Raw genomic sequence first — 24,252 nt, 5'->3', positions numbered from 1 at the left:
ATTCTTAGAATCTTGTGAGGGAGGTGGTGTTCAAATATAAATAAGACATGGTGCTGTCCTCCAGGAACTTAGGAGAGAGGCATGTTGACGAGGATTTATAATATCAGGCAAAGTAATTTAAATACTAATAGGGATGTGAAGATTACCTGCTGTGGGATCCTTCTTACCAGGGGGCTATAGGAAAGTGTCTTGATGGAGGTATTATTCGAACAGATGTAGTACCAAGACAGGTTTTGAAAGACGTGAAGACAATAGTAAAGACATGGAATCAATCTAGGTGCCCATCAATGGTGGACTGAATAAAGGAAATGTGGTACATATACACCATGGAATACTATGCAGCCATAACAAAGAACAAAACCATGTCCTTTGCAGCAGCATGTACACACCTGGAGGCCTTTCTCATAAGTGAATTAACACAGAAACAGAAAACCACATACCGAATCTTCTCACTTGTAAGTAGGAGCTTAAACATCCGGTACACAGGGACACAAAGATGGGAACAATACACTGCAGACTACTAGAGGGGGCAGGAAGGAGGGGAGGGGAGGGGTTGCTAGGTATTTATTAGGGGCACATTTTCAAAGTTGGCTTGTTTTCGGATTTGTTCCCAAAGCCGGCATCGGATGTGAGGAAGCAACCCGGAAAACACTAGAACGTCTGAACGCAATTCTCTTACATTGGACTTTGTTTTTATGATGTGCGTTTTGGGACGAGCAGAATTACACTGTTGGCTCCCAGTTCATTATTTCTATCTCTATCTCTGTCTCTACATCTGTATCTATATCTACATATATTCACACATATATATATTACAAATATATATATACATACATATGTATATTTTTGTAGAAAGGACTCTTTAAGAAAGTAGGTCGAAAGTGGGGGGAGCGAGGCCCTTTGACCCCCCCAGGAGTCACGCACGCGTGCCAAGCGCTACTGCGCAGCCGCAGAGACGTGGTCCAGGCCCCTGCCCGCGCCTCATTGTGCCTCGGACAACGAGTGTACGCGGTTACCAAGCAGTTACCACGCAGTTACCAAGCAGTTACCACAGAGCCGCAGCGCAGACGTAGGCCTCAGGTCTCGGGCCTCAGAGCCAGACCCTGCCATCTCACGATGTCTGAGGGGACCGAGGAACAGGGTAAGGTGATCTGGCCTCAACTGGCCCACTAGCTTGGGCCTCAAGTTCTGTCAAGAGTCTGGATGGCACTCACTTAGGCGGCCATTCAGGGGGGGCAGGATTGGCTAGTCATCGGCCGGGGCATATCGGGGGGCGGCCTCTGGGTATCCGCCATCTGCCGCCGATTGCTCAGTGCGCCGGTGAGAAATTTGGCGTGGTGGACCGAGATGGCCCAGGGTTCAGGTCGTCTCAGGGGCTCTAGATGTCCCTGAGACGTGAGGTGATCCTGAGGCTCATGGCGTCTCCGTGGCTCTTGGTGGCTCGGGGTTGGGGTGACTCAGGCTTGTGCCGAGAGTGAGTCAAGAGGCTGGGCCTGGTTGCCCTCCGGCCCGCAGTTCTTCCCGGAGCCTCGAGTGGTTGGGAAACAATCTAGGCGGTCGCGACGCCGGGCTCCGGCGATACAGCAGGTCTATGCGGCCGCACTTTTTCTTGAATTTATTGATTTTCCCTGGTGGGCAACCGCGGAACACAGCCCTGTTCAGCGTTTTGGTATAGTGGCTGGGGCGCAGCCTCAAATTCCGGGTGTTCTGAGGGGGTGCTTTGGGTGGTACCCGCCGCCTCTCCCAGGGTGCCCGCGCGGGTGACATTTTGAGATTTCGCAGCTTATTAGATACTTGATGCTGACTTTCTGGGACGAGCTGATCCTTTTTCAGCTGTTCTCTTTTTGGTGAGGCGGGGTATGGGTGGGCGAGGAATGAGGAATGACTCAGACTTTCACAGAGGTTTTTTTTTTTTTTTTTTTTTTTTGGTTTTGCTTGGTTTTGTTTTGTTTTGTTTTCAGACAGAGTCTCGCTCTGTTGCCCAGGCGGAAGTGCAGTGGCGCCATGTCGGCTCACTGCAGCCTCCACTTCCTGGGTTCAAGCAGTCCTCTCACTTCAGCCTCCTGAGGAGCAGAGACTACAGGCGTGTGCCACCATGCCTGGCTAATTTTTTATTTTTTGTTGAGGCGGGATTTCGTCATGTTGCCCACACTGGTCTTGAATTCCTGGGTTCAGGCAATGCTCCCGCCTCAGTCTCCCAAAGTGCTAGGATTACTGGCGTGAACCACCGCACTGGGTGAGAGCTTTGAGTCTAAAGAATTGACAAACTCCCGAATTGATTTCCTGTCACACGTTTTGCGATTGAGACATAGAGTCTGAGGCTTTGATGGTAACCGCGTTTGATTAGAGACAGACCGTGCACCTTCGCTGTTTTATTGTAAATACGTAAATGAGGAGGAAGAGAAACATGCAGGGTGTTGGGAACAGAGGCGGGAGTCGGGAGATCCTGTGAAATCGGAGTCCCTTTGGAGAGGGGGGAGGCCGTCGAGCTCGTGAGGGCCCGGCCCCCTTGCCGCGTGGTCGTTAACCGGAAAGGCCCTGATTTGGCTGGTGGTGGATCGCGTCCCTCCCTCCTCTCCCCGGCTCTACCCGAGTGCGGCAAACTGGCTTCAGGTTGACTAAAAGCGACTTTTCGAGCAGCTTTGCTGCGCGGTGTTTTCTAAAGCGGGGCGTGGGCTGGGTGCCTTTTTGAGCCTCACTTGTCCCGCCTGTGGCAAGGGCTGGGCGATGGGATGCGGTTCTGGCGGCAATGGAAGGGGCTGCCTTTGAGAGTCCCGCAGGAAGATTTAGAAAGTGATTGTTCTTAAAGCAAACGGAGCGGTCTGGCTGTTGTAATCGGCCCCGTTTTGCTGTGTGTTCCTCAAAGTGGTCCCGGCGTGAAAAGCCGTTTTCAGACCTCATTGTGAGCTGTGCCTCATCTGATGAGTTGATGGCAATTGAAAGCCTTGCACCTTGGTAGCATAATGTTCAAACAATTTCTTGTTTTTGTTTGTTTTGTTCTGTTTTTTTGAGGCGGAGTCTCGCTCTGTCGCCCAGGCTGGAGTGCAATGGCGCGATCTCAGCTCACTGCAACCTCCGCCTCTCAGGTTCAAGCGATTCTCCAGCCTCAGCCTCCCGAGTAGCTGGGACTACAGGCACACGCCACCACGCCCCGCTGATTTCTGTATTGGTAGAGACAGGGTTTCACTGTGTTGGCCAGGCTGGTCTCGAACTCCTGACCTCAAGTGATCCGCCCGCCTAGGCGTCCCAAAGTGCGGGGATTACGGGTGAGAGCCACCACGCCCGGCCATCTTCAAACAATTTCTAAGTATTAAAATGTCTTTTAAAATTTAATTGGGAAAGTTATGTGTACACCTAAAAGAACTGATGGGACTTTTACATATTTACTGAGAAACCTTAGTGGCGTTGTCAATAACTTTACTAGCTCTAATTTGAAAGATCTGTTGATATACAAAAGCTTGTCTTAAAAATACACTTTCAGTTGCCTTGGTTATTTTCTTCTGATGACAGAATCTAAAGTTCATTGTACAGAATCAACAGAAAATTCTAACGATAATAAATTTGCTATTCAGTGATAGCCACCTAGATAACCATTGGTATGTTACCTTTGGCTCTCAAAGTTAGGATTATACTGTATTTTCTTGTTTTGAATCCTTTTCTCCCCTTTAACTTTATTTAACTTTATTTCACTTTATTTCACAAGCATATCTAATATGAGTACATTTTCTTTGGGAACATGCTTCTTCTTCTTTTTGTTCTTTCTTTCTTTTTTGTTTGAGACAGGGTCTCGTTTTGTCACCCAGGCTGGAGTGCAGTGGCGGGATCCTGGCTCACTGCAACCTCAGCCTCTCGGGTGCAAGCCATCCCATCTCAGTCTCCCGAGTAGCTTGGACTACAGGCGCATGCCACCACTCCCGGCTAATTTTTGTATTATTATTATTATTATTATTATTATTATTATTACTTTTTAGTAGAGACAGGATTTCGCCCTGTTGCCCAGGTTGGTCTCGAACTTCTGAGCTCAAGCGATCTGCCCCACTTGGCCTCCCAAAGTGCTGCGATTACGGGCGTTCGCTACCGCGCCCTGCCGGAGAACACACTTCTTATTGGCAATATACCATTCCAGCTCAGGGAAATACCATAATTTATTTAAGCTTTTGTTTATTTAATACTTTGGTTTAGATAATTAGGTGGCTTCTAATGTTCTATTTTTTTTCCATGAAGACTATTAAGTAGACTTCAGAGTGACTCTTAAAAAAACCTCACTTTTTATGGGTGAGAAAACAGAGGCAAAAGGGTCAATTTATCTGGCCCAACGGTCATACCTCTGGATAATTACAGAGCCTGAATTGGAACCTTCATTCTGTGATTCCTAATTTAGTACCATTTTCAAATCAACACATGCCCCTCACACTAGCTAATTATTTTATTCTCCTGCATTAGTCTATTTGAAATAAATAGAATAAATCCAAGTTATGATGTAGTTTAAATGTGATCTGTGAGTGAATACTTCAAGCTTAAATGTGTTCTTTTTCATGCCAGCTTTAAGAAATAAAGCTTATTTTGATCTTAGACATTTTGCATAATGTGTTTTCATATTCATTAAAATGGTTTACCGAGTTGATATTTCACATCTGGTATATTTGTGGTTACCTATTTCACATTTTGTGAGATTCAGTTTTAATTCATTTCATAACAACATTTACTTTTGCACTTTATTTCTGCATTATCAGTCATCATAGAAATTAATATTAGTTTTTAGAGAACAAATTTAGAACTTCATGGTCACCACAAATATGTCTACTTAACACCAGTTGCATCATTTAAGTTAAAAGCATATCATCGAACACTGTGGCATGGGCCAGCTGGCCACATTTCTTAAATGAGAAGAATTTTATTGCTCTATGAAATTGGAAGTACTAGAGATAGTAGTCTACGTGTGTATATGCATACATACATATATACATACTTCAAAACTTCCTAGTATTGGTTCATTAACTAACTTGTAATGATTACAGATATAAAAATATATAATACAAATTTTCAGCTAAAATGTGTTTTTTAAACAATCTTTAACTTTATAAGGTAGCTTCCTCAAGAAACTCTATTTAATGTGATATTGAATCTAATCTTTCTCTTTGCTTATTCTTAGATTTTGTTATTGTAACTGTCGACGACAGTGATGATGACAATGATTGCAGTATTGAGCTGGTGGAAGATTCTGAAACAGCAGATAATTCCACTAATGACGTAGCAGATGATTCCACTTATGTCACAGCAGATCATCCCACTGATGACACAGCCACACAACCAAATTTTCCAGGCGGCAATGATGACCATTACTGTCCACTCCAAATGTCATGTGGTAATTTTGTTAAATTTCATTCTTGGCAAAATTTTGCTCTCTGGTCCCCGTTTCCAGTAAATTGCTTAAATATTCCTGTAACCTTTACAGTAATTAGTTATGACCAGAGGGCTTAGCTTCGTGGTAATACCACAATGTTTACTTCTGCTTGCATTTTCCCTTCACTTAAGCTTTGCCATGTCTCCTTTGTTCTGTGTGAGACAGTCTCAGAAAGCATTGGGGAGAATATATTCTCTGTCTTTGAACAACTATTTATATCTGGCAACTATAATTATAACAATTTGGTGGCAAAGCAAAAGTAAAAAGCTAAAACTGAACTTCTAGGAATAACAGCTTGAGTCAAGAGTCCATGGAGCAGGTGGCATGATTATCTACGTAGAAAGTCTCAAAGAATCAACAAAAATCTCCTGCAAGTCATAAGTGATTATAGCAAGGTTGCAGCAAACAGGTTAATATACAAAAGTTAATCACTTTACTACATGCCAACAATAAACAATTGGAATTTGAAATTTACATTAGCATCCAAGACCCCATGGAAAGTGGAGTCCTGCAACCAGAATTGCTATAGCCACTGGTCCTTTGAATGGCTCTCTAGGAAATGTGAGACCATCCACATCCTCACTTGTACAGAGAGCCATGAGATGTTAACTCCTTGGAATATTTCTTCCTTAGCTATATGACAATTTATTCTTTGCCCTTTGCTTAGATAATTGGATTTTCTTCTCTTTAAAATGTGAAAATGTTATTGCCTATGTTGGAGACTGGCAAATTTTTTCTGTAAGGGGCCAGATAGTAAATATTTTAGGCTTTGCAGGCCATAAGGTCTCTGCTTTAAGTATTTAACTCTGCCTTTATAGCATGAAAGCAGCTGATACGTAAACAGATGGTTGTGGCTGTATTTCAATAAAACTTTATGGTCATTGAAATTTGAATTTCCTATAATTTTTCCATTTCATATAATTTTTCCATTTCATGAAATATTCTCCCCCCTATCATTTAGAAATGTAAAAAAACTCCATAACATCTTAGCTTATGAACTATACAAAAACAGGTGGCCAAGTGGATTTGGTCCACAGGTTGTGGTTTGCTGATCCCTGATCTGATACCAAAAAAGTCATTTGATACCACTTATCTGTTTTGGTTTTAAAACTATATGCAGGGCTAGCAGGATACTTCTTTAGTGTGTTATAGACCATCTGATATCATAGACAGAAAGTAGAATAGAGGTTACCAGGGACTGAGGTGAGGGGGAGTTATTGTGTAATGGGTACAGAGTGTATGTTGGGGATGATAGAAATATTTTGGGTATAGATAGTGATGATAGTTATACAACTATCTGAATATATTTAATGCCACTGAATTGTATACTTACAAATGATTAAAATGATAAATGTTTGCCTTTCAATGTATACACATCATTATATCAAAATAGTGAAAAATTAGAAGCCATATAAATGTCCCACAGTGGAAAACAGATAACAGAACCTCTGGACGTCCACAAAATGGAATATTATGCAGGCATTTAAAAATATTTTTAAAATTATAAATGACACACAAAATTGCTTAAAAATATATGAGTAAGATAAATAAATGTATTTAAAGGTTACAATATTTATTGCTGGTGGATTGCTTCTCTTTTTATTTAGATTCTGAATTATTTATAATGAGCTGAATTTTTTAGATGAACTTTTTTTTTTCTTTTTTTTGAGACGGAGTCTCTCTCTGTCGCCCAGGTTGGAGTGCAGTGGTGTGATCTCGGCTCACTGCAATCTCTGCCTCCCAGGCTCAAGTGACTCTCCTGCCTCAGCTTCCTGAGTAGCTGCCACCACCACACCCGGCTAATTTTTGTATTTTTAATAGAGAGGGGATTTCACATTGTTGGCCAGGCTGGTCTTGAATTCCTGGCCTCAAGTGATCCGCCTGCCTCAGCCTCCCAAAGTGCTGGGATTATAGGCATGAGCCACCACGCCCGGCCATAGGTGAACTTTTTATGGAAGTCTGTGACGTACAAAATATGCACACATCATAAATATACAGCTGAAATAAATTTCAAACTAATACATGCATATAACCAGCACCCATCCCAAGAAATATAAGGTTATGAGCTCCCTAGAATCCTATCCACCCCCTTTCAGTCACTACTCTTCTTTGTAAGGTAACCACTATCCTGACTTCTCCCACCATAGATTACGTTTTTCTGTTTTTGAGTTTTATACCAATTGAATCTTATGCTATACTCTCTTTTATATCTGGCATTTTTTTCAGAGACAGGGTCCCACTGTGTTGCCCATGCTGTACTTGAACTCCTGGGCTCAATTGATCCTCCTGGCTCAGCTCCTGTGTAGCTGGAACTATAGGCATGGGCCACCACACCCAGCTTGTGTCTGGCTTTTTTTACTTCTTGCTATGTGCTGCAATAGTTGGTTTATTCTCATTGCTGTGAGTTCCTTTGTTTGAATACATCAGAATTTAATTACTTATAGCTTGCATTATAGTCAGAAAAAACTCAAAACAGCTTAAAAAATAAAATTTCGTTGAAGTTACAGCTCAGTTTGGAGGTATCTTATTGTATCTTTTATTTTCTTCTTCTTCCTATTATTTTTGAGACAGGGTCTCGCTCTGTCACCCAGGCTGGAGTGCAGTGGCATGGTCACCTCTTAGGCTCAAGCAATTCTCCCACCTCAGCCTTGCCAGTAGCTGGGATGACAGGCGCATGCCACCATGCCCAGCTGATTTTTTTTATTTTTATTTTTAGTAGAGACGATATCTTGCTATGTTGCCCAAGCTGGTCTCCAACTCTTGAGCTCAAGTGATCCTCCTGCCTCAGCCTCCTAAAATGTTGAGATTACAGGTGTGAGCCACTGGGTCTAGCCTGGAGGTATTTTATAACTTGATATTTCTATATAATATTAGTCTGCATTTATCTAACTTGAGAGTTAGTTCTCCCATTTTCTTTATCCCCTTTTGATTTCTCTGTTTTGGGTCCTTGGTCATTAGGATCTCCATTATAGAATGAAAGGAAACAGGAAAGAGATGAAACTTGAATCCCTTAATTGTGCCTCTCATTACTGCCCTGGCTCAGGAAGGTTTAAGTGAAGTAGCTCTTTCATTAAAGTGTCACCCCCAGTAACTCTGATGCAGGCTTTTAAAACAAATCTCTAGTACAAGATATAATCCAATACTGTTGCAGCCAATGTCTTCTTCTAGTTCTGTAGTTAGGTGACTCAGAACCATAACCAGATCTTCTTAATTCTAGATTGTTTGGCTTACATTTCACATCCATTTATTTAGGATTAATATAAAATTTAATAAGGCAATCCTAACTTGAAAGCTGAAATTAGAGATCATCTCAACTGATGTTAACCTGGCAGATGAGGAAGTGGTGTCTCTAGTGGTCTGCCCAGCTCACATAGCAGTGGGGGCCCGATCTAGAATAGATTCCTGACTTACATTTTGGACACAATGCCATCTCCTTAGTCAAGGGCCTTTTGGGGCTCCTTTACAAAAGCAGTTAGCCCTTGCATTCTCTTGTTCATTTGTTTCCAGCATTTACTATGTAGGCTTTAAGTTATTAAGCAGTCACTTCACAGTTTGTAATTGTGTTTGATTTGATTCTTATTCCTAGTCATAAGTAATATAGCCCTTCAGTTTTAAAATAGTTACTCTAAATTGGTCATGGAAGAATTCTTGTTTTGTCACTCTAAAATTCAACCCAAAGTCCAATTCAATTTAAGTTAGCATTCTGAGAGCATATCCGTATTAAGGTTATTAAGAGAGTAGTGTATGAAATAACTTTTTAATACGTTGCTTCACAGTAGCCTATGGTGACCAAATAGTTTCACAGATGAACCACCCAGTACATTTAAGAAGATACAGTTACAACTCAGAGGAAGTGGATTTGCCAAAAAGAGGAAGATTGTGTACTCCAGAGGTAGATATTATGGTTTGTTTATTAAAGTGAAAATATCTCTTTGTTCTTTTCATTCTGCTGTATTTCTTTTTAAAAAATGGAGTTGAATTTCATGCAGTAAAATGCGCAAATCAGTGAGTTTTGATAAATGTGTATACTTACACCCCATGAAGATAATGAACATTTTGGCCAGGCGCAGTGGCTCATGCCTGTAATCCCAGCACTTTGGGAGGCCAAGGCGGGTAGATCACCTGAGGTCAGGAGTTTGAGACCAGCCTGGCCAACGTGGTGAAACCCCATCTCTTCTAAAAATACAAAAAAATTAGCTGGGCGTGGTGGTGCATGCCTGCAATCCTAGCTACTCGGGAGGCTGAGGCAGGAGAATCGCTTGAACCCCGGAGGTGGAGGTTGCAGTGAGTCGAGATTGCACCACTGCACTCCAGCCTGGGTGACAGAACAATACTCTGTCTCAAAAAAAAAAAAGACAGTAATGAACATTTTCATCACCCTAGAAAGTGACCTGGGACCTCTTCCCAGTAAGTCCCCATCTCCCTTAACTTTGGGGGAAATACATTTTGTTTTTTTTTTCCATCCTAGATGAGTTTTGCCTGTTCTAGAACCTCACATAAATAGAATTGTACAGTATGTACTGTTTTGGGTCATAGTCTTTTTTCCTGAGAAGAATGTTTTGGAGATTCATTTCATAGTATTAATATTTCATTCTTGTTCATTGCTGAGTGGTATTCTGTCACATGAATACTCATAATTTGCTTACCCATTTTTTTTTTTTTTTTTTTCTGAGACGGAGTCTTCCTCTGTCATCCAGGCTGGAGTGCAGTGGCACGATCTCGGCTCACCGCAACCTCCACCTCCTGGGTTCAAGCGATTCTCCTACCTCAGCCTCCTGAGTAGTTGGAATTACAGGCGCCCGCCACCACATTTGGCTAATTTTTGTATTTTTAGTAGAGACGGTGTTTCACCATGTTGGCCAGGCTGGTGTCAAACTCCTGACCTCAGGTGATCTGCCTGCCTCAGCTTCCCAAAGTCCTGGGATTACAGGCGTGAGCCACCGTGCCTGGCCTATCCATTCTTTTGATGGACATTTGGGTTGTTTGCAGTTTTGAGCTATTAGAAGTAAAGCGACTATGAACATACTTATGGCAGTCTCTTTGTGAACCTATGTTTGCATTTAATTTGGGTAAATACCTGGGAGTGGAAGTATTAGGTAATGGGGTAGGTGAAAGTTTATGAGAAATTGCCAGTTTTTCTAAGTGGTCGTACTGTTTTACATTACCACTATATTCTCCTGTGCTTTTTGATCTCTGAAGTTGAATAAAATAGATTATTCAACTATATATAATTTGGCTTAACAGAAAATGTATTTGTTTACTTACATAATGATGTGGATATCAGTGCCATATAAGTAGTGTAGGCAATTCTTAACTTCTATCAGCCTCAATATTTTCATTTTTGGGGATAATGCTAATTATCTGCCCAGTGTCATGGTTTTGTGCATAATTATCTGAAAGCACTTTGGAAAGCATGAAGCACTATACAAGGGTAAGATGGTAATATTGTGTTTACAATTATTAATATCTATTATAATTTGATATAATTTTGCCATCTAATAAGTTTGTAATGCTGGGCTAATTCGGTTAATTTTTTATCATGTATTTTGAAACAAAGAAGTAGGTAACTACTTGGTATATTTATATTAAAATTATTCTTATGGCCCACAATTCATCCTTAGAATAATTATACAGAAATATAATGGTTATTTACTGTTTACTTATTTATACCCTGCCTTACTCCAAAAAATATTTTAAGATGATTTACAGATTAATTTATCAAGAAAAATAGATGGTTAAGTGTTTCCTGTCTTGTCCACAGAGTGTCACTGTTGGTTTATTTGAAAATCAAAAGCCATTTAACATTTGGTTCTTTGTTCATGGTTAGAAATACTTGCTTTTAAAGCAGTTCTGGTGCTAGAAGACTTGTTTATCTACCACGAAGTATATAAATGGTTAAGCTTGATGAAAATGGTGTCTTAAGTGTAGTTGGGTTAATGAGAACACAATTCTGCAAATATATCTTTTCCTATAGTTGTAGGCTTTGCAATGGGCAAAGGTCCTTTGATATCACACATAGACCTTAGGTGCTTCTCGAAAATGAAATGGAAGTTCTGAACTTTTCTTTCTTTCATATTTTCTTTTGGTGTATTAATAAATTTTCCTTAGACAATAACATGAATACTTGATTGTGAAGAAGGTGGAAGTATCATTAATGAGCGTATACCAGACTTTGAATCTTTATATAATATTAAATGCTCATTGCCAAATACATTCCAAGAAAGCAATTTGGATTCTTTTTCAGTCTTCATATATACTATAGAATTACTCTGAACTCAGGCTTAAGGAAATATCTCTCTCGCCTGAATCTGTATGCTTCTTTTCATTAGACAATGAGCTCTGAAGCATTTTGTTTCCTTCTTTTCCTTATCTAATAGGAAATTCGCAGCATTTTTGTACCCAGTTTCATTAGCTTTTCTAATTTTTAAAATATTTATAGATTTACAGAAGAGTTGCAAAAATATTTCAGGGAATTCTCATATGTATGCTTCACACAGCTTCCCTTAATGTTAACTTACCTGTATAACTTAAAATTATGGTAGTTGTAATAATTACAGCACAGTTATCAGAACCAGGAAATAAACATTGGTTTAGTACTATTAGCTAAACTGTGGTCCTTGTTTGAATTTTGCCATTCCTACCAAATCCCATGTCCTTTTTCTGTTCCAGGATAAAATCTAGTATCCCACATTGAATTTAGTTGTGTCTCCTTAGCCTCTTCTAGTCTGTGACAGCTCCTCATTCTTTCCTTGTCTTTCATGACTTTGACGCTATTGATGACTACTGGTCAGTTATTTTATAAAATGTCTCGATCTTGGTGTGTCTGATACTTTCTCTTGAATAGATTGAGATTATGCATTTTTGGCAAGAGTAACACACGAGTGATGTTATCTCCTCATTGAATCATATTGGGGGATACGTGGTGTTGATATTTTTTTTATTGGTGATGTTAACATTGATCACTTGGTTAACATGATGTTTTCCAGATTTTTCCGTAGTAAAGTTACTATTTTTCCTTATTGCCCACGATAAAGATTTTGGGTGGCAGGGGATTTTGAGACTGTGCTAATATCCTGTTTCCCTTCAACTCACCGAGATATGTTAGTATACATGCATGGATTTTACCTGCAGCAGCCATTATTGTGGTGTGTGCCTTATGTTGATTCCCTGTTTCCCTCATTCCTTCTGGATTTATTAATTGGAATGCATTTGCAAGGAAGAGCTGTTTTTTATCTCCCACTTATTTATTTGTTCAATTATGTATATTCATATTAATATGGACTCATGGACATTTATTGCATTATATGAGTTATAATCCAGTATTGTAATTATTTCCTCATTGATCAAATTTTCCAGCTTTGGCTATTGGGAGCTCCTTCAGTTGATTCCCATGGCCTTTTGACTTCCCCCACCTTTTTTGTGTACTCACTTGTTTTCTGACATCACAAGATAGTCTAGGCTTATCTGTACTTTCCCTGTCTTAGCTCTGGAATTCAACTTTTCTCTAAGGAGCCCTGGTTCCTTTAGTCAGAGACTGGTATTTAGAAACCAAGATCTGGACACTAGGTGTGTTCATTGCTCCTCTTGTGTCACTGATCCTAGGCCTTCTCAGTGGACAGAACTAGAAAATAAATGTAGGTACCCTAATCCATGCATACACATACATCTATATTTCGATCTCGCTATATATTAAAACTATATGTTCATACTGATATTCAGTAGCTTTTCTTAAACCTAGATTCTTATATAATAAATTCTTTGCCTACCTCCTTTATTAATCAGCTCTTTTATTCTCATATGAATGGGTTTTGGTTTTACTTTTTCTTGGCTTTATAGGACTTCTGAAATCCTCTGGAGCATAGGGGAGAAACAAAAAGAATTTAAAAATATAAATATTTAAAGTGTTCTTTTTATAGTGCTTACTTTGGCTCCTAGTGATATTAGACATTGACTACTTATTTTTTATATCTATATATGTGAGATGGAGTCTCGCTCTGTCACCCAGGCTAGAGTGCAGTGGCGCAATCTCAGCTCACTGCAACCTCCAATTCCTGGGTTCAAGGGGTTCTCCTGCCTCAGCCTCCCGAGTAGCTGGGACTACAGGCGCATGCCACCACGCCCGGCTAATTTTTTGTATTTTTAGTAGAGACAAGGTTTTGCCGTGTTAGCCAGGATGATCTCAATCTTCTGACCTTGTGATCCACCTGCCCCGGCCTCCCAAAGTGCTGGGATTATAGGTGTGAGCCACTGCACCTGGCCTATTTTTTATAATGCTAATAGAACAATGAAGTTTCTTGTGATGAAAATGATCGAAACCATCTTTCCGGATTCCAACACTGTTGTAAAGTATGAAGTTCTGTCTCTCAAATGTAGTTTTCTGAAATACTGAGCTAAAAAAAATTTTTAGTCACATTTAATGCCATTGTACTATTTTTTTTTTTTTTTTCTGAGACAGGATTTCGCTCTTATTGCCCAGGCTGGAGTGCAGTGGTGTGATCTCGGCTCACTGCAACCTCTACCTCCCAGGCTTAAGCGATTCTCCTGCCTCAGCCTCCCGAGTAGCTGGGATTACAGGCGTGCGCCACCACACCCGGCTACTTTTTTGTATTTTTAGTAGAGACAGGGTTTTGCCATGTTGCCCAGGCTGGCCTCAAACTCCTAACCTCAGGTGATCTGCCCACCTCGGCCTCCCAAAGTGCTGGGCTTACAGGCTTGAGCCACTGTGCCTGACCGCCATTGTACTATTAATAGAAATTTTGCTGTGTCAAGTTCTGTATGATTATCATCTCATTGTGATACATTTTTCAAAAAATTTCTAGTTAGAACAGTATCCCAAGGTGGAAAATTTGAAGTAAAAATAATTTCTATAGCCCCCCCCTTTTTTTTTTCACAAAAAAGCCCATAACTGATCAAATGTAGTTGAGCCTCTTTCATCTAGATTGTTTCACATTTAATTTCTCCAAAATAATCCTTAAAGGAAATTGGCTGATTTGGATGAAATTTAGTATGTGCTTCAATGTGTATCAAGATGTCTCAATGGAAACAAAATGGCAGCCCATCAAGGTTTTGTAAAGAACCATACCTTAGGTGGTTTTGAGGGGGTGTTGTAAGAATCACCATGTTGGTAAAGATGTGATTACCGGGGATTTTGTGAGTTATAAGCCAGAGGTAATGAAGGTTTATTTAAAAAAATGTTTCTTACCGTATATAATGTTTCTTGAATGGAATGAGCTCAAATATTTTGGAAAGTAAAATTGTTTGGGCGTTTATCATGATCATGGGGGAGAACCGAAGCGGAGTGCTTCCAAGGGACACATGCAGTCTTGGGGGGAAGAGGGTGCAGAGGCGAGCTGGGAAGGGAGGGAGCAGGTTCTCCTTAGCCTGCCAGGGTCCCCCTCGGCAAGCCTGCACACTGGGATGGGAGGCAGCATCTGTGGGAGGAGGTGCCTAGGGCCACAGTCAGCCTGAAATGGCCCCAGTGGCTCCTCTCCATTGCTCCTAAGGGGCTGGCTTTTTCCTTCCCTGCCCGTTCTAGATCACAGGGGTGGCGCTGCAGCCTGCCTTGTTCTTTCATCCCAGTTCCCTCTTGAGTCCACCTCTGTCCTGCTTAGCTGGGAGCAGAGGAGGATGCCCTGGGTTGGCAGTCCCCGGCCTATCTCAGCTCCCTAGTCCTGCCTCTTCACTCCTGGAGACACTGGAGCGCCTGGGGCAGTCCTCTCCTTCGACTCCTCATATCTGTCCCCACAGCCAACCAACTGCCCCCATCCCCGCCCTTCTTCTGACCCCTTCCCGACTATTCTAGTGGCCAGGGCTGACATCCTTGCTTCTTTCTGCATCTAGTCCCCTCCCAGAACTCAGAGCTGCCCCCCATCGGGCATCCCTCTCTCTCTCCTCTGGCTCTAGCTCCTGACCCTCCTTCCCCTCTACGTGTTCTCCCACATGTTGGAGAAGCCACTTCTCTTGCCTCCTATCCCTCCTTTGCTGTCATCCTCACTCTCTCCTTCCCATGACAGTCTTGCTCCTGGAATGTCATTGATACTCGCTGTCTCCACATCTGGCTTCCTGTTTTTCTCTGGGTATTTTTGAACCTGCTGTTTTCTTCTACCCTGTAAACCCTTCCATGCATCCTCACCTGGTGAGCACCTACTCATGTTTTAATTCTCACCTCAGACCTCACCTCCTCTGAAAAGCTCGCCATGACTGCCAGCCTGAGTTAGGCCCACTCTTCTGTGCATGCTTAGCCTCCTGTTCCTGCCTGTGTCATGGTGCTGGTAATAACAATAGTAACATGAAGAGACTGCTGAGCACTGTTGGACCGGGCATAGTGTAGTGTTGTTACTGTTAGTATTAACCTAATACTATAGCAAGGTTCTTGTCCTCAAGAGAACCCTAAGAGAGATTTTCATTCCGATTCCCTACATGAGGACATTGAAGCACAGAGAAGTTAAGTAACTTGCCCAGGGTCACACAGCCAATAAGTGGCTGGACTCTAGTATTTGACCCCAACCATGTTCCCCTAGAGCTTGCACTGTTTACCTCAGTGCCATAGCCCAGTGGTTCTCACTGGGAGCATCAGAATCACCTGGAGGGCTTGTGAAAACATAGACCACTGCTCCCACTCTCAGAGTTTCCGACTCCAGAGGTCTGGGGTACTGCCTGAAATTTGGCATTTCTAATGAGCTTGCAGGTGATGTTGATACTGCCAGTCTGTGGATCACTTTGCAAACCACTGTTCCAGGCTGCTAATCACTTTGTCTGTTGGAATCCTCTCTTGGCTCTCTCCCAGCTGAGATGGCAGTTCCTCTAGGACAGGAGCTTTATTATTTATTTATTTTTTTTTTTATTTATTTTTGAGACAGGGTCTCATTCCGTTGCCCAGGCTGGAGTGCAGTGGCACAATCATGGCTCACTATAGCCTCAACTTCCCAGGCTCAGGTGATTCTCCCACCTCAGGCTCCCAAGTATCTGGGACTACAGGTGCATGCCACCATGCCTGGCTACATTTTTGTATTTTTTTTTCTAGAGACGGAGTTTTTTGTTGTTGTTGTTTTTGTTTTTGTTAGAGATGGAGTTCTGCTGTATTGCTCAGGCTGGTCTCGAACTTCTGAGCTCAAGTGATCCTCCTGCCTTGGCCTCCCAAAGTGCTGGGATTACAGGCGTGAGCCACCGTGCCTGGCTAGGAGCTTTTTTTCAGTCCATGTTTCCAACACATAGCAAAGTAGTTCTGCCAGGTGGAAGGCTGTCCGTCAATAAAGGTTTAGTTGAATGAATGAATGAGGAAATGTTTCTGGCCCTTTGTTTAAGTGTATTTTTTTTTGCCCAAAGTTTCTGTGTATTTCAAGAAGAATTCTCAGATTTTTATCAGTCATATATGCTTGATTGGCACGTAGGGGATGTGTACTCAATGGTTTTGTAAGATTAGTTGTTGACTGCATGATTTTAAAATGTTTGAAGCCAAAAGTCACATCTGTTATATTTGGCTCAATGTTCTTTCTGGAGTGGAACACTCACTGTCTGTATATAATATAGACTTCATATTTGTACATATATGAACATATATGTTACATATGAACATTATAAAGTGAGTCTTTGGCCTTTTAGCAGATTTGAGGATTTCTTTCCTAAAATAGCACCTTCCTTGATGCGCAGTGTCTTCATCATCAATGTGCTGGTGTAGAGGCATTGTGGCACTTTCATTTGCTGGCATTAGAGCATCCTCAGTGCCTGCATGGGGTAGAGCAGCAGAGGGGATGTTGGGGCTCCTGAGCTCAGCCTCCTGGCTCTGTGTCACCTACAGCCAGGCCTCAAATAGGAGCAAGACATTTCTGATGGCTTGAGAACTTTTGTTGTGTCTGACAGTTAACATTTGACTTAATGGCATTTTCACATATGTTATTTTTCTTTTGAAATATGAGCTACTATTTTTAAATATAATAGAATTTAGAAGATCTGATTGAAAATACCACTGTGCAGGTTGGCCATCTTTGTGGAGCTGTTTCAGAAGTGCAATGCTCTTGGGAGCAACCACCTTTGATAAAATGTGTGTTACAAAAACATTTTTACAACTTTGATAAACCTCTAGCTCCTAAAGAGACAAATCAGTTAGAATTGATAGAGAACTAGTAACTCTGAGATTAGCAAGGCTTTTCTCTACTTACTTTAATAGCAGGTGAGGGACTAAAATTCCCTTGGAAGAATGCTGAAGTTTAGGTCTGACAGATTACAACACTGAGTATTTTTATGTTAGTAATTATCATGTATAAAATGTAGGGTTGAAGAAGAATAAAAATCATATAATCAAAGTACAGCATTTATCCTTAACAATGGAAAATGATGTTGCAAGGAAAATACATAGGAATGTTTGGTTTTTTTTAATCAACTTTTTAAGCCTCATTTTAAGTTACAGTTGATTTATCCTGGGTTGGTGTCATTTTAGAGGTCGTCTGGATTTACACAAAAAAGTTTTGATTATATGTCTCATGGAGAAATTGAAGTCTAGGAACCGAAGAAAATAACTTTACTCCTTCTGTTCTCTTACCCTGGATAGGTACAGTCCAGCATATTACCACCAGCAGAAAGGAAGGAAACCCATGCCTGGGCCAGCCCTGCTGTAACATCTCTTGAGTCAGCAGCATGTCGTGAACTGCAGGAAGCAGGCCTCATTGAGAGTTTATCATATCCCAGAATTGTCTCCTCAAGTTCATTACAGCCGTGTGTCGCACAAGGTGGCTTATTTCCTTGTTTTGGTATGCCATGGAACTTTATCAGTGGAGGTGCTCAAAGTACCCATGCTGTCATCTCATTTGCCAACGCCACTACAGCACTACCTATGGCAGGTCTGTCACGAGGAGAACCCAGTCTGGCAAATAACCCTGGTGTGGTGAATTACTCTGCTCTACTGGAAAATGAAAATGTGGGCGCAGGTAGAGCCTTGTCATCTTTCTGCATCCATCCCAATTTGGGCAAGTTTGAAATGACACATATTACAGATAGCATTCTTCAATCTAGATTTTAAAACACCCTTCATGCAAATTAATGTTAGTTATTTTTTAAATTAAAAGTTTTATCTTGAAGCCATTATAGATTCATATGTAGTTGTAAGAAATAATACAGAGAGATACACTTTCCCCAATTTTCCCCAGTGGTAACATCTCATAAGACTGTAGTTTGTATTCATTTGTGTGTCTGACTTTTGGCTTTTTTTAAAAACAATTTTATCAGATGAGAAAGTTTGTATGTTCCTATCATAGTCAAGATACAGAACGGTTCTATTACCAGAAAGTTTGCTTGTATTGCCTTTCTATAACCAAACCCATCCTCCTTTTCCTTCCCCCACTTACCTATTCCTAACCTTTGGCAAGTGTGATCTCTTCTCCATGTCTATAATTTTGTCACTTCAATATTGTTATATAATTGGATGCATATAGTATGTAACCTTTTGGTACTGGCTTTTTTTTAACTCAACGTAATCCCCTGGAGACTCAACCAAGTTGTGTGTTTCAGTAGTTCCTTTATTGCCAAGTACCATTCCATGGTATAGGTGTGCCATGGTTTAACCATTCATCTATTGAAGGAAATTATTTTTCCACTTTTTGACTATTAGTAGTAAGGCTGCTATGAAAATTCATATACAAGTTTTTGTGTAAATGGAAGTTTTCATTTCTCTGACATGATTACCCAAGAGTGCAACTGCTGGTTATATATTAATTGCATGTTTAGGTTTTTTTTAAAAACAAATCTTTATTGAGATATTAATGTCTTGATCTGTTTGTGTTGCTATAACAAAATACCATAGACTGGGTGACTGAAAAAGAACAGAATTGTAGTTTCTTACAGCTCCGGAGGCTGGGAAGTTCAAGAGCAAGGTGCCAGCCGGTTTGTCTGTGTGGTGAGGGCTGCATCCTCTGCAAGAGAGGAGCACTGTGTCCTCACATGGCAGAAGGTAGAAGGACAAGATTTCAAAATGCTGTGTGAAGCCTCTTTTATAAGGGCCTCCATCCCACTCATGAGGGAGGAGCCGTCATAGCTTAATCATCTTAAAGGTCCCATTTCTTAATACGATCACATTGGCGACACCTGAATTTTGGAAGGGATACCTTCAAACCATGGTAATTGATAAGGAAAAAACTGCACATATTTCTTATACCCAATGTGATGAGTTTGGACATATGCATGTTTAGTTTTATGAGAAACTGCCTAACTATTTTCCAGGGGTGCTGTACCATCTGACATTCTTGCCAGCTATATATGGGTGATCGACTTTCTCTAAATGCATATTTCTGCCCTTTCTTTTGTTCTTTCTTCCTGATGCTCCAAGATTCCTTCTTTCATCATTTTCTTTATTTGATTGAAGAGTTTTCTTTAACCTTTCTTTAAGGGTAAGTCTGCTGGGGACAAATTCTTTTTGTTTTCCTTTGTGTGTGAATATCTGTTTCTCTTTCTTTCTTGAAGGATAATTTTGCTTGGTATAGAATTTGTGGGTGAAGTTCTTGTATTACAGCTCTTGAAAACTTTTTATTTATAGAAATGCCAGAAAGACCAGCAAACAGCAGTAAAAACAGCACTGAGACAGTGAATTACCCAACTTCAATGGGAAATTACAATGGCCAAAATACTGCCTCTTTATCTGTCTTCATCCCTCCCTATTTTGGTGAGTTTGAAATGATACATAATGCTGGGCGTGGTGGCTCACACTTGTAATCCCAGCACTTGGGAGGCTGAGGTGGGTGGATCACCTGACATCAGCAGTTTGAAAACTCGCCCAGCTTGTTGCATGTATCAAGAGTTCCCTCCTTTCCTTTCTTTCTTTCTTTTTTTTTTTTTTTGGAGACAGAGTCTTACTCTGTTGCCCAGGCTGGAGTGCAGTGGCGCGATCTTGGCTTACTGCAACTTCTGCCTCCCGGGTTCAAGCAATTCTCATGCCTCAGCCTCCTGAATAGCTAGGATTACAAGTGTGTGCCACCATGCCCAGCTAATTTTTGTATTTTTGGTAGAGACAGGGTTTCACCATGTTGGCCAGGCTGGTCTCGAACTCCTGACCTCAAATGATCCACCCGCCTCGGCTTCCCAAAGTGCTGAGACTACAGGCATGAGCCACCACACCCAGCCTACCCTCCTTTTTATTTTTGATTTATATTTCATAGTATGGCTATGCCACAGTTTGTTTAGCCATTTACCCATTGAAAAGGCATCAAACTGTTTTTTTTCCAGTTTTTGGATATTAGAAGTGAGGCCGCTATGAACAGTCATGAACAGGTTTTTCTGTAAATATAAGTTTTCATTTCTCTGTCATGAATGCCAAGAGTGTAATTGCTGAGCCTTATGGTACTAGCATGTTTAGTTTTATAAGAAACTGCCAAATAGTTTTCCAGAGAGTCTGTATTATCTTCCATTTCTACCAGCAATGCGTGAGTGATCCAGTTTCTCCACATTCATATTTCTGTTATTTCTATTGTTCTTCCTTCTGGATGCTCTATATTTTCTTTTTTCATCAATTCCTTTCTGTTTGAATACTTTTCTTCAGCCTTTTTTTCAGGTTTCTTTAGTGTTCCTGCATGTGAAAATGTCTTTATTTTCGTTACTTTCTTCAAGGATAGTTTTGTTGGGCATAGAATTTGTGGCTGAGAGTTTATTTTCCATCAATATCCTGAATGGAAGTCAGTGGTAGCTCTTTAAAAACAAAAAAAGCTAGGATTTTTATTTTGAGATAATTTTGAATTCACATGTAGTTGTAAGAAATTGTACAGAGATCCCATTTATGCTTTACCCATTTTCCTCAATGATAACATCTTAAAGAACTATATCCTGCATCTAGGATATTGGCATTGATTAAATCCACATCTGTGTGTGTGTATTTAGTTCTATGAAATTTAATCATGAGTCAGTTTACATGTCCACTATTAGTTACAATACAGAACATTTCCATCATCACCACAAAGATCCTTCACATTGTTCTTTTAAAACCACAGCCACCTCCCCCAATCTCCCTTGGCTCTCATCTTGCCCTGTCTTAACTACTGATAGTCAGCAATCTCACTTTGCTTGCCAGAATTTCATTATTTGAGTATTGTTACTTAAATGCAACTAAATGCTGTGTAACCTTTTGAGCATGGCTTTTTTTCACTAAACATAATTTTCTCGAGATTCATACCAATTGTTGTATGCATCAATGGTTCTTCCATTTTTATTGTTGAGTACTATTCCATAGTAGGGATGTATAACTGTTTATCTGTTTATTCATCGAATGACATCTGGGGCGTTTTCTATTTTTGGCCAATACAAGTAAAGTTCTATGAACATTTATGTACTGGTTTTTGTGTAAACAAGTTTGCATGCAATTTTGGGTCATATGGTACTCCATGTTTAGTTTTGTAAGAAAATGCTAAAAAAAATTTTTTAGAGGGGCTATATCTTTTTTTTAAAGACATTTATTCAGCGTCATTATCAGACTATTACATTTAGCAATCAACAACATGGATGCAAAAAAATAAAATCTACATTAAAACTCTTTGTTGGAATGTTTTACACTTTCCACAGAACAGAAACTAAAATAACCTGTTATACAATTAGTCACAAATACAGCCCTCGAATTTTTTGCCCATACACATGAGTATTTGTCTAAAACATGTGTTCTTTGTAGCAGCTAGGCCCTGCCACCATTGTGCTTGGCTCAGTTCACAAATCTGTTGTAACCTGTAGCTTCCCTGTCACTTCTCTGGCTCTCCTCTCCAGCTAAGCTTTGTTTCCTAATTAAAATCTTCTGCCACTGCCATAGCTACTGCTGCTACTGGAACCACTATAGCCACCTTGGTTTCATGGTTTGGCAAAGTATTGGCCTCCACCCCCATAGGGGCCAGAGCTTCTGCCTCCAACGTTTCCTCCCTTCATGGGTCAAAATTTGAAGACTGATTGTTGCAATTGCCAAAATCATTGTAGCTTCCACCACCTCCAAAATTGCTTCCATCATTACCAAATCCATTATAGCCATCCCCACTGTCACCATATCCACTACTACCACGGCTGCCACCAAAGCCACCACGACCACTGAAGTTTCCTCCACGACCAAAGTTGTCATTCCCACCGAAACCACCTCCACGACCACCACCAAAGTTTCCAGAACCACTTCGACCTCTTTGGCTGGATGAAGCACTAAGCCGTCTCTTGCTTTGACAGGGCTTTCCTAACTTCACAGTTGTGGCTATTCACAGTATAGTATTTCTGCATGACAGTCTTATCCACGGAGTCATGGTCATCAAAGGTTACAAAGGCAAAGCCCCTTTTCTTGCCACTGCCTCAGTCAGTCATGATTTCAATCACTTCAATTTTTCCATACTGTTTAAAATAATCTCTTAGGTGATGTTCTTCAGTGTCTTCTTTAGTGCCACCAACAAATATCTTTTTCACAGTTAAGTGGGCACCTGCTGTTTGAGAATCTTCTCTTGAGACAACTCTCTTTGGTTCCACAACTCTTCCATCCACCTTGTGTGGCCTTGCATTCATGGCTGCATCCACCTCCTCCACAGTGGCATATGTGACAAACCCAAAGCCCCTGGAGTGCTTGGTGTTTGGATCTCTCATTACCACAGAGTCCGTCAGCGTTCTCCATTGCTCAAAATGGCTCCTCAGGCCCTCATTGGTTGTTTCAAAGCTCAACCCTCGAATGAAGAGCTTCCTCAGTTGTTCGGGCTCTTTAGGAGGCTCTGACTTAGACATGAAGGCAGGGAGAAGAGAGACTTTAACAATGCTTCTTCAGCGGAGTCCACAGGCAGAAAGGTGGGGCTGTATCATTTTATCTCCTCACCAGTAACATCTGAGTGATCCAATTTCTCTGCATGCATATTTCTGCTCTTTCTGTTCCTTCTTTCTTCCTGATGCCCAAAGATCAATTTTTTCATCATATCCTTTCTGCATAAAGATTTTCCTTTAGCCTTTCTTTAAGGGCAAGTCTATGAGGGATAAGTAATCCTAGTTTTCCTTCATGTGAGAATGTCCTTATTGCCTGTTCATTACTTGTATTAGTTTGTTTTCACACTGCTGACAAAGACATACCCAAAACTGAGAACAAAAAGAGGTTTGATTGGACTTACATCCACATGGCTGGGGAGGCCTCAGAATCATGGCAGGAGGTGAAAGGCACTTCTTACATGGTAGTGGCAAGAGAAAAATGAGGACGAAGCAAAAGCAGAAACCCCTGATAAACCCATCAGATGTCATCAGAGTTATTCACTATCACAAGAATAGCATGGGAAAGACTGGCCCCCATGATTCAATTACCTCCCCCTAGGTCCCTCCCACAACATGCGGGAATTCTGGGAGATACAATTCAAATTGAGATTTGGGTGGGGACACAGCCAAACCATATCATTACTCAAGGAGAATTTCACTATGTATAAATTCACTGTTGAGAGTTCTTAAGCACTTGAAAAATGTTCTTTCTGTAGGTATGCCGAGAATTGCAGAAACCAGGCTGGAAATCAACCCTCAGACAATGAATTACCCAATTTCTTTGGGAAATGGCAGTGGCCCATGTTCTTCCTCTTCATCTGCTGGCCTCACACCTAATTTTGGTGAGTTTCAGATGCTGCATTGCAAGTGACACTATTGAATCTGGATCGATCAACATCCTTAATGCAAGCTAGTAGTAGCTCATTTTTAAAATTAAACTTTTATTTTTTTTGAGACGGAGTCTCACTCTGTCACCCAGGCTGGAGTGCAGTGGTGTGGTCTCGGCTCACTGCAACCTCCGCCTCCTGGGTTCAAGAGATTCTTCTGCCTCAGCCTCCCAAGTAGCTGGAACTATAGGGCATGCCACCATGCCTGGCTAAATTTTGTATTTTTAGTAGAGACGG

At 41.0% G+C, this 24,252-nt stretch overlaps 1 protein-coding gene across 1 annotated transcript in view; it reads left to right on the top strand.

Moving 5' to 3' along the window:
• The first annotated feature begins 1,116 nt into the window (after positions 1-1,116).
• Positions 1,117-24,252, top strand: part of BEND2 (BEN domain containing 2) — a 56,728-nt gene continuing 33,592 nt past the window's right edge. The window contains 7 exon segments of the mRNA XM_003261112.2: positions 1,117-1,141; positions 5,153-5,365; positions 7,976-8,011; positions 8,014-8,091; positions 9,178-9,296; positions 17,952-18,366; positions 19,929-20,054. Of these exon segments, the coding sequence (XP_003261160.2) occupies positions 1,117-1,141; positions 5,153-5,365; positions 7,976-8,011; positions 8,014-8,091; positions 9,178-9,296; positions 17,952-18,366; positions 19,929-20,054 (1,012 nt within the window).

This window comes from Nomascus leucogenys, chromosome X (assembly GCF_006542625.1).
Source record: "Nomascus leucogenys isolate Asia chromosome X, Asia_NLE_v1, whole genome shotgun sequence".
Classification (NCBI taxonomy): Eukaryota; Metazoa; Chordata; class Mammalia; order Primates; family Hylobatidae; genus Nomascus; species Nomascus leucogenys.
Note: the sequence above shows the minus strand (reverse complement) of the source record. Positions and strands in the feature narration are given on the sequence as shown.